We start from the raw sequence: 11,045 nt of genomic DNA, 5'->3' as shown, positions 1-11,045 counted from the left end.
TATTTTCAGAACCAGGGATTGAACTCAGTCCCTTGCACTTGCCAGGGAAGTGCTTATTCTACTGAGCCATCTCCCCGGCCCCTAGAAGATAATTAATAGATAAAAAGGAAAATAAATCCATTAGCATCCAGTGAGTGAACTAAGGATAGTTTAAGGACTCTCAAAGTACAGAATCTAATTGTATTCAAGTAAAGTCTCCTAGGAAAGAAAGTTACACTACAAGCTTTTTCTGTTTTCAGTGTTTCAAATCAATAATTTAAAAATTAAATGTAAGTATTTTACAATGAATACAGCTCAGAGGAAAGTGCAACATTTTTTGAAAGTAGAGACGATGTTGTAAATGCATAGCAGAGAACAAATAATCTCAAGATTTGGGTGAACTTTGTGTTTTGTGCCATTAACAGAAACGGTGATATTAAGCCAAGAAGCAACTTAAAGTTGAGAAGTTGCTGGATATGTGGGACAAGGAAAGGTTTACAATGCCAGTGTTTTGAAGGTATGCAACTGGAGATTAATGGAATGAATTTTGAGTTAGTAATTGCAGAGAATCCATGGGTAAGTGGAAACTGGCATGTGGTTTAACACTGTCACTTTCCAAGCTCATGTATACCCGTTCTGCCTGTGTCACCTGGCATTTTTCAACAGGAATATGCAGGTATAGGCTCTACTTCCTCCTGTTTTGTAAAAATGGCAAATCGGCTATATCTATGTGATGCTAAAAGAGCCAACTGAAAAATAGAAAATTCAAATTAGCACAAAGCATAATTGGAGCACACATACATCCATTGTTTATTTTATTGCCTACTCCTTTTAAAATTTATTTATTTATTTATTTATTTATTTATTTATTTATTTATTGGATATAGGGTCTCACTACACAGTTCAGACTCACAGTGATCCTCCTGTCTCAGCCTCCCTAGCACTGGAATTACAGGCGTATACCACCACACCCAGTTTCAGGACCCACCCAGCACACCTGGGATTCCAGGGGTAGCACAGTACTGGGGATTGAAGTTGGATCTTTGCGCTTGCCAGGCAGGTGCTTAGACCACTTGGTACTCTTCTCCCTAGCCCGTTTGTTACTCTTGAGAGGAAATTAATTCACTTAAGTTATTTATCAGTGGTGTCTGACACGTAAATGTATTCAATGCATACATTTGATTGAAGATTATATACCTTATTTCAGATGATCTATAAAATGGAAGAGCACATTTTTATTTTCTTAATAATTAGTGAGTAAAGGTTTATTCATACAATGATGCAAGCATTTCCAACAGATGAGCAGAGGCTTTGAAGACAGCTCAACCTTCCTGTAGCATGTAATTGAACTGGCACCGAATCTGCCACTCAACTGCTCAGCCTTAGTTTATAAAATAAAAACAATAAAACCACCCTTGCTGAGTTCCAAGAATTGGGAAAGATACTGTAAGGTGTGGGGCACAATGCTACATGAATGGCTAAGGTGTACCTGTCTCTATAACATCTGTGTCCTACAGAGCCCAGATGGGCAACCCTTTTGGAGACAGGCTCCTCTGGAAATCTGTAAAGAGAGAACATGCTCTTCCTCTCTCGATCTCATCTCCAGCCAGCCAAATACATAGCCTACATTCTTCACATACACTGTTGGCAGGTTACAGATTGTGTGAAGCCAGGGTCCATGCCTCTATTAGGTGAAGAAGAGTTGAAGTATTTCTCCAGGAAAAGGAGAACCATGTACATGAAATGTCATGCTTTGGGGCTTGTAGGTAATCCTTCAAGGCAATCTTTTAGGTTTCTTTTACTTTAGTGGCATCCATATTTCCATCCTGTATTAGTTAGTGGGGGGAAATCAAGAATCCAAAAGTAACTATTAGAAAAAAATAGCATATTAGCTACATTTGAAAACATATTTTTCCATACTCAAGATCTTGGCTAATAAAATGTTCTCTTCTTTGACTTATACTGTAATTTATCCTCATTTTTGTTGCTTGATTCTGCCTGTAACTGTATTTCAGCACAGAATTTCCTATGGGAATTGAGACGAATGATTAGAAGAGAAAATGAACTGTGAATAATCCCACTGTTCCTTCACCCAGCATTCTCTTCCATGGAGTTCTAATGAGACTCACCATTGTCCAGTAAAGCCCGGCCGGCACATACATTTTAATTCAGCATGAAACTCTGTGCAGTTGCCTCCGTTGTAGCAAGTAAGATTTGCGCTCTCGTTCCCACAGACTGTTGAGGGTAATCTGTTGTGCCTAGAGAGATAAAAGTAGCATCCACAGCTGTTCATCTTGTTCATTTCATTCAACAAAACTTTTGAAAAGTTCACGTATGGAGTCTACGCCGAGCTAATTAAGTACTCAGGCTGCGCTGTGTTAGCCAAGGAACACTTTCTCCAGCAAGAGAGCCCGCACTGGAGGGTACTGGAGCGGGCATGGCTATCTATCTTCCATTCCACAGTTTTCATTGGTGAGATAAGATCTATGCCATCGGGTTGCAATAAATTTTGGGTTGGAAAAGAACTTGCTATAGGTAGCTTTGCTGTTGCTTTCCTCATAAATCAGCAAAGGCCACAGGAAAGCTACATCACTATAAAGGCCAGGAAAGCAAGGACGTGCTGTGGTACCCAAGCACTCATGTGATTTCTCTGATGGCTTTCAGAGCTGAACTCCAGTTGCCCTGCCAAGACTTCCTGCTCCCTCTGTCATAATTCATAGCTCCTTGGAATGCAAGCCAAGTGCAGTTCAGGAGGTTGGTCTATAACGCTGTGGTAAAAGCGTGTGAATTCTGCGTATGGCTCTCTGGTACAGTAACAAAGCCAAACGTGTTAAAGAATCCTTATAAATGGCAGAACAAATTGCAAAAAGCTAAGCAGAACCTCTTTGCTAGAAAAAACATGCTGTGTCTTGAAGGGATTGACATTGAAAAAGGTTTTAAGAATGTTGCTCAGGTACTTTGACTCACTGTATGTGTGCACGGTATCAGATATAGTATAGAAAAATTATTCAGGAAATTGAAAATTAATTTTATTTTGTTCTATTATGTGTGCTGCAGCTCATATAAAGAAACTAGACTAGATGATGTTAAGAGGGTCTCTTCTCACTAGAGCTAATCAATTCTACTTTTGAAAGAAAAAAAAAGAAAAAAGAGAACAGGGAAATTTCAAAGGAGTCAAAAGTGTCAACTAGATTTGAAAGACATCGACTTTCAAATGTGAAGCTTGGGTATATCTTAGGTTTCATAAATAGTTTCTGTATTTCATTAGAAGGTACTTTTAGAAATTTAGTCTTTGAGAACTTGACTTTGATGAACTAGGCAGAAAAACATGCCGGAGGACTAGCTATGCATTCGCATATCCTGAGTTATTACTACATGCCTCTGATTTTGAGTAAGAATTTCTCTTGCTTTTAATCAGACCCTTCATTTATTGGAAAACCAGTTGGTTAACTCACAGGAAGAAATATCTTGTGAAAAGTGACACAGCACAGCACCATAGACTTTGAATATAAATATTAAGAAGAAACATATAATTTTGTATGGGCATAGCTACATATTATATCTGTTAGGAGATTCATGTAATTAAGATACTAGCTCTGGACTAGTATAATATCTATAGTGTAGTATAGCCCACTCCAGGTACTCTTGACAAAGTCCTGGAATGTAGACCTTGTTAATAATGGCTCTCTCTCACCTTGCCATAAAGCTCAATTATTTAGTAAATTTAAAAGAGTGTAATTTGTAACAACAATGATTTCCACTTATGTAGAAATATTGAAGCAATATGACTTAGAAGGAAAATATTATTTTTTTCTCTTTTTATAGCTTGAAATCTAATACTGATCTTATAATTTCAGAAAAATAACACATAAAATATGTTGATATAGGCAAAATAAATGAGAAGATGTTCTTTCAGTGGAATGCTCGATGTCCTGAAAAGGATTTTCCAGTATTATTTGATTCTACAGCAGCATAACGCTGAGCAATATTATAACTCTGTAAATTGCAGAAATTGTTATTAACACAAATGATTCTTACTTATTAAAGTACAAATGAATGTGTATCAATGCAATTGATTGGCATAATACAGAAACAATGATATCAAACACTATTTTTCCTGTAAATTAAGAAGTTTTGAATTTATTACCAGATTCATTGCCTCATTATAATGCTTAGTTATAAAATGTCTCCCAAATATCTCAGGTATTTGGAGGTGAGGTCTGGTCTGTAGAGGTGGGTGTTTGGGTATGTGACCTGAAAGAACACATTCTAGTCCTTGGCTCTCTCTCTCTCTCTCTCTCTCTCTCTCTCTCTCTCTCTCTCTCTCTCTCTGTGTTTTCTTGCTGTCATGGGATAAGCAGCTTTTGTAGCATGCCATTTCTGCATAGAGCCAGCCAACTTTTGACTTAACCCACTAGAACCATAAGCCAAAATATCCTCTCTTCCTTTAAATTGCAAATATTTTGTTCCAGTGATAAGAAAGGACTAATAGGTTCATTTTTGTTATATATTTTTTCTTTGAATTGGTTTTTATATCATACTTGTCCCCTTAAGTGACAGCTAATAAAATTATGAAAACATGTTTGTTTTATATTTTTCTTGCAGTCATAATTTTTTCTTTTTGAAATGATATTGTAATATAGCCTTTTTCATTTTATGGATTTACCTGGCTGAAATAACTTAGAGTATTATTTTAGTAATAAAAGTCCTGCCTTCCCTAACAATACCAAAATTTAGATTTTTGCATTTATTATAAATATATTAGTTTCCTGAGGCCTTAGTCTGTCAGACTCAAAGCCCTAATTCATAAGACAGATCCTAGCAAAGATGATTGAAGAAACCTTATCTTTACAATCTGACTGAAATGCCTCATACTTGTAGGATATCTCAGCAAAACAAATCTTGTCTTTATACCATTGAAGTGTGATGGAAGTGACCAAAGCCATTCCTGTCTAATACATATGTATATGTACAATACATATGTATACCTCAGGGAGAGAGATGTCCAATTTGACAAAGAGAGTGTAAGTCCAACAACCAATCTTGGTATGAACTTTTATGCTCACCTGCACAACTTTCCTGTAAAGTTTCCCAAACAGAGGCAAGAATAGCCATTAGTATCACTAATGCAGGTGGCCCCATTTGCACACTGGTGACCCTGGCAATTGTCTATTTCTACTTCACAGTTCACACCGGTGTATCCAGGCTCACACCTGCAATGGTAGGCGCCGACCCTGTCAGAGCAGTTGCCATGGATACAGGGGTTGGAAAAGCAGTCATCAATATTGAATTCACAGAATATTCCTGACCATCCCAAGGGACATGAACAGTGATAAGAGTTATAGAGGTCTTCACAATTTCCTCCATGCAAGCAGGGGTTGGAGTTGCAGGCATTTAACTGCAGACAGCCAGTGTGCACTGAATTTGTAGAGATTTTGAGAAACTGCTCTTCCTGAGGTTTATTTGTGAAACCATGAACATTTTCAAAGTAAGAGAGATAAATGCCTGCAATTTCTATTGTACTCAGACACCCTTGAAATCCCCTCATGCTGTCAATAGATCGGTCACCCACATAAATGTCTGTGTTATCTTTCAAAAAGTTGAGGCTTCCAGTAGCAATTTCACTGGTGACAAAAGATGTTCGGTTGTCCACTTCCATCTGCCACCTCGAGGTCTGGGCTAGTGGATCCGTCATGGAAAGAGTCACTTGGTGCCACATGCCATCATTCACTGAGTACAAACTTGTCAAGTGCAGAATATAAACACTGTTGCCACTTTGCAACTGAAAAAGTAATCGGGAATCTTGAATGATGATATTAAGAAATGCAGACTTGTTTTCTGCATGAAGTATTAGCACATTAGCATCCCTTGTTCTGAAACCAAATGTGATATTAGTGAGCTCTCTGGTAATATTTCCATTGCTTCTGAAAACTGTTTCACCAGTTTGTCCTTTTAAAACAGCATTTCCAATACCTAAAGAGAGAAGGCAAAATTAATTACCAACTTATTAAATCTATGATGCTTACTTAATTACCTTTATTATTAACAATTGTCGTCTTGTTAATGACATCATATATTGATTGATACACACTATAGTTGTTTTATATTATATCTAGTACAGAATCTTGAACATAGGTATTAATATTAGCCTCCATTTCTGAAAGAAAAATTGACTCAAAGAAGCTAAGTGATTGTTCATATTGTAAAAAAATAATAATAAAGCTGAATGTTAAATGTAGATGATCTGATACCAAAATCCAAACAACACATTTTTTATTGGAAGCCAAAGGCATAATTTTTATTTTTTGTTTGTTTCAATAACTAAGGCATTAATTATCCATTTTTTCTACAGAGAAACTCAACACAAAGAAATCACAAATCTAGCTATTGTGACACAGCAAGTTAACAGTACAATCTGGCTTCTGATTAAGCTGACCAGCAGGCAGTTAGAAGCAGCATTCCAAGTAACTGATTTACTTACCTGGTGGAACTCCAATTATATGCCAAGCTACCATCTGTCTACCTATAACCAAGTAGCTTTGTGTGATTGGGAAAAAAAATATAAAGCCATGTCAATTGTTCTCCTTTTATATCCACATATTGCGTGGGAGCACAGTACTTTTGGGCAATCTTGCTGCATTTCTCCATTAAAAGTGTTTTTCTCATTCTACAAGATCATAAATTCACAGCTTGTTTTGTCCTTTGAAATATTTAACCCCATCTTGGGCTAACATTTCCTGTATACATTCTTTTTTTTTTTTTAATTATTTTACTTTTTTTAATTTTTTTTTTAACATTTATTTAGTGTGTGTGTGTGTGTGTGTGTGTGTGTGTGTGGCCAGCTCAGCCCACCAGGGGGCGCGGCTGGCTGGCATGTGGTGCTGGGGGATCAAACCGCGGTCCCTGTGCTTTTCCAAGGTTGTTCCAAGTAGGTGCTTTAGACCATTGCGCCATCTCTCCAGCCCCTATAAGGATTTTTTTTTTTTTTCTCCTTGAATGCCTTCAGGGCACTTTGGCATGGCTGGAGTGTTGTGGGGATTGAACTACAGCAAACTGAGGCTGCCAGCATTGTGGAAGCAGCCACTTAAAGAACTGAGCTAGGGCTGGGCCCCCGTCCTGTATACATTCTTGAGAAGAAAAGAGAAATAAGAACAGCTAGATTTCAACAAAATCTGGAGACCTAACAATGTCAGGATCTTCCCTGAGTCCATCCTGTAATAATGACTGCACTGTCTTTATTCATGTCGAGGTCACCCTCTTGGTCATGTGTTGTGCTCATTCGTTTTCACTCCTTTTAGGCATGCTTCTTCCTTTTTTAATATACGTGGTACAGGGTCTCACAGGGTCTCCGCAGCTCGGACTTGTAGTGATCCTCCGGTCTCAGCCTCCCCAGTGCTGGGATTACAGGCACGCACCACCATGCCTGGTCTTGGTAGCTGGCTCAGTGTGCCTGGGGGTGGGGCAGGCAAGGCACGTGGTGCTGGGGATTGAACCCCAGTCCCTGTGCTTGCCTAAGCAGGAACTAAGTCTGCTGAGCTATCATTACTGTTGTATGCCTCTTTTTTCTTTGTTCAACATTTTCCTTCCCTTTCTGTTTTTTCCTATAAATGTACAAATACTTTATAGTTCTAATCTTGAAAAAGTCATACACATACAAGATCCCAAAGCACTCATTGACATGCCCTCTACCCTGTTGCTTTTTTTCTCTACTCTCTCTTATTTAAACTTCTAATAGTTTTATATTCTCACTCTTCGCTTTCTCATTTCCTGTTTTCTTTTGAATGCCAGCCACTCAGGATCTTGTTCCAATCACTTCACTGCAACCCTTTCTCAGGTCACAGCGCTCTCTGTGCTACCTAGCCAGAGGTCAGCTCACTACTTTCGTTTTTTTCCATCTTAAGTAGTAATTGACCTAAAAACACTATTATTTCACCTTGCCTTTTAGGCACTACAGCCGGCAACTGTCATCTTTCATATAGACTAATTACTTCCTAATGTTCCTACTTCTCTGGCTATGAGGATGACTGTAATGACTCTCCTCAGCTGAGGACTTTCATTAGCATACCATGTAGAGAAAGAAATTCAGAACAACACCCATAGAGTTTATGTGACCTGAGCTCTCTGGTTCTAATTCCTACCAGTCTTCTTCTTTCACATATTACAGCCACAGAACATTTTGCCATTCACTGAAGACCACAGAGTTGTTCCGGCTGGGGGTTTTAAATTCACTGTTACTTAAACCTAGAATATTCCATGCTATTCTACCTCTGACTTCTTCACTGTGTCAGTATCTGTTCAGTGTCACTTCTCTGAGAGGCTTTCCCTAACAGTCCAAGTTAAAATAACTTCCTTCCTGCATCCACAATCTATGCCATCACTACTACTATTTTAACAGATTCTGTTAGCATTTGAAATTATATTGTCCGTTTACTGTTCTTTGACTGTCTTTTTGCACTAGAGTATGAACTCTAGGAGAACAGTTATTCTTTGTGTAGGATTTCACTCAGTCTTCATGTATAAAATAGTGCCTGAAATCTAATAGATACTCAATAAGCATTGCTAGATAAGTAATCTATAAAAAGAACTTCATGCTTTAATTTTTTTTTTATATTTATATACATATATTTTTTTATTTTAGTGCAAGGTCTACAGGATCTCACTACTACATCAGACTCACAGTGATTCTGTTTTCAGCCTCCCAAGCGCTGGGATTATAGGTGTGCGCCACCCCGCCCAGTCTCAATTGCTGTTTCAGTGTGCCCCAGGGGCGTAAGCATGCCCTTTAATCCGCTGAGTTTTCTGACTGCCCAGAGAGCCTCTCTTTAGGAAGTGTCTTTTTTGTTTTTGTCTTTTTGAGACAGGGTCTTGCTACATGGGCCAAGCTGGCCTCTAACTTGAGGGAATCTTCCTGCCTCAGCCTCCCAAGTGCTGGGATTACAGACATACACTACCATGCCTCCCTCCCCCCCGCCTGGGAGGTGCCTTAGATCAGTTCCTTTGAATATGATAATTCTTCTGTTTTGAAGGCAAGTATTTACCTTTGTTAGCAATTAGTTATTAGAAGCCATGGATAGTAAGATCAAAGATCTTGATATACTAGATCAAAACCAAATATACTTGGATCAAAAACATTGGCAATGGGGCCAGCCAAATAGCTCAGCAGATTAAAGCACCTGCTTAGGCAGAGTGCAGTGGCCTGGGTTCGATGTTTGAGTTGTCAAAGTAAGTTCTAGAAATGCTAAAAGAAAAAAACAAAATAACCAAAAGAGTTTAAGGCTCTTTTGAAAATCAGATGAAAATTCTGGATTCTTTCCCCAAAGAAAGTATTGTTTCCCCACCTTTAAGACCAACTGCAAATAGCACTAGAAAGATAGGAGTATGCTGAAGCCCATCTATGGAGACCGGCTCAGACTCCATGAACAAAGACCTTCATTTGTCTTTCCTTTTCCCTATTGCAACCAACAGAAAAACAAAGCAAAACAACACCTCATTTTCTACTATGACCCAATTTGCGTGTGCACGCATACACACACACATACACACTCAAAATAGTAAGTTCAGAAATCGATTCTCGGGGCGGGGAGATAGCTCAGTAGAATAAGTGCTTTCCTGGCAAGCATAAGGACCTGAGTTCAATCCCTTAATGTTAGAAAACCATAAGTCGTTCTCGTGCAAGGTGGCAAGGTAGACAGATGTAAGAAGTCCAACCCCAAGGGCAGTGCTCCCACCAACTGTAAATGACAGGATCTTCCAAAATCTTCTGCTGCTGCCACCAGATGGTAATTTATTTTCCAACTTCCCATTTTCTTCTTGTGCTGGAAAGTCCTCAGAAACCTCTGTGGTTTTTATCTCTCTTCTCTGCCGTATGTACATCATGATGTCAAAGACTTACATGCATTGTTCTTCCAACCACACCTGCGGCCTCAGCAGTCCTCACGAGCAGCTCTGGGCGGGGAAAGGACAGCCGGGCCAGGAGGCGTTGAGAACTGCGGGGGCGGGGCCGCACTCGGCCCGCAGCACGCGGCGGGGGAAGGAAGGACCAGGCTGCGGCGGAGCTATATGCAACACCTTGCGATGGGGGGCTTAGGGGGCGTCTACCTTTAATTTGACAAGTGAAGTAATGATTAGAAACTATATCAATTAAAAATTTAAACGTATCATTGAAATATTACAATTTGAAGTGAATTATGTGAGTAGGTTAAATCTCATTTGATTATATTATTTTCGATTGTTGTGTTTTTCCACCAGGTTTGGGGATAAATAGAAAAGAGAGAAAAAGAAACAAGTGTCTCATTATTATGCATTTTTAAATAAGTATTTCAAAGGACAGCTTACATTATCTTTCTAACCTGTAAAGAAAGAAGTCTATCTGCAATGCTATATGACTTTATTTCACCAACTCTGCTGAAAACATCAGAATTACTTTTTTGTGATCTGATTAAAAACAACAATGCACACAATATTTATCCTTCACCTTATTTTCAGGAGTTTTTCGACAATAAACATACCCATATCTAAAGCAAATTTTAAATGTTGGGTTATTTTGAAGAAATATAAGTCAATTTATTCATTTGGCAAATATTTATCAGCAATTTAAACTACATTTTCCACTAATGAAAACATAGACACACAAAATACATGTAACAAAATATTAGAGAATGGTAAGAGAGATAAAGAAAAACCCTATAGGGGGACATTGGGCCTGAAATTTGAATGAAGGGATGAAGGGAATCTCTGAAGCTCTGGTTTAAGAGAGTTGAAGGTGAGGGTAGTGATAGTTTGTTGGAAGCTGATTAGAGGGGTGAAGAAGTGAATAAAATATTAGACTCTATTGAAAACAATTTTTGTAATTCTCTATAAAAGAAAGCAGAGAAATTGGAAGACAGCAGGTGGGAATGGGGTGAGGGAGATAGAGGAAAACCTTTTGTTATGAGGAAATTTCATGTATGTTCAGATGATAATGAAAAAGTTGACTTTGGAAAGTGAGAGCAAATCTTTTTTTTTTTTTCTCTCTCTCTTTATTTATTTAGTGTGTGTGTGTGTGTGTGTGTGTGTGTGTGTGTGTG

At 38.4% G+C, this 11,045-nt stretch overlaps 1 protein-coding gene across 3 annotated transcripts in view; it reads right to left on the bottom strand.

Moving 5' to 3' along the window:
- Positions 1 to 11,045, bottom strand: part of Crb1 (crumbs 1, cell polarity complex component) — a 152,670-nt gene that overhangs the window by 47,085 nt on the left and 94,540 nt on the right. For 2 of the 3 annotated variants that reach the window (XM_004625305.2, XM_004625306.2), the window contains 2 exons: positions 5,046 to 5,952; positions 2,109 to 2,237 (listed from right to left, as the gene is read on the bottom strand). In XM_004625305.2, coding sequence (XP_004625362.1) covers positions 2,109 to 2,237; positions 5,046 to 5,952 — 1,036 coding nt within the window. The remainder of the gene's footprint in view (positions 1 to 2,108; positions 2,238 to 5,045; positions 5,953 to 11,045) is intronic. The other variant, XM_004625307.2, reaches the window with a different exon arrangement.

This window comes from Octodon degus, unplaced genomic scaffold (assembly GCF_000260255.1).
Source record: "Octodon degus isolate 3935 unplaced genomic scaffold, OctDeg1.0 scaffold00009, whole genome shotgun sequence".
In the NCBI taxonomy this organism is placed as follows: domain Eukaryota; kingdom Metazoa; phylum Chordata; class Mammalia; order Rodentia; family Octodontidae; genus Octodon; species Octodon degus.
Note: the sequence above shows the minus strand (reverse complement) of the source record. Positions and strands in the feature narration are given on the sequence as shown.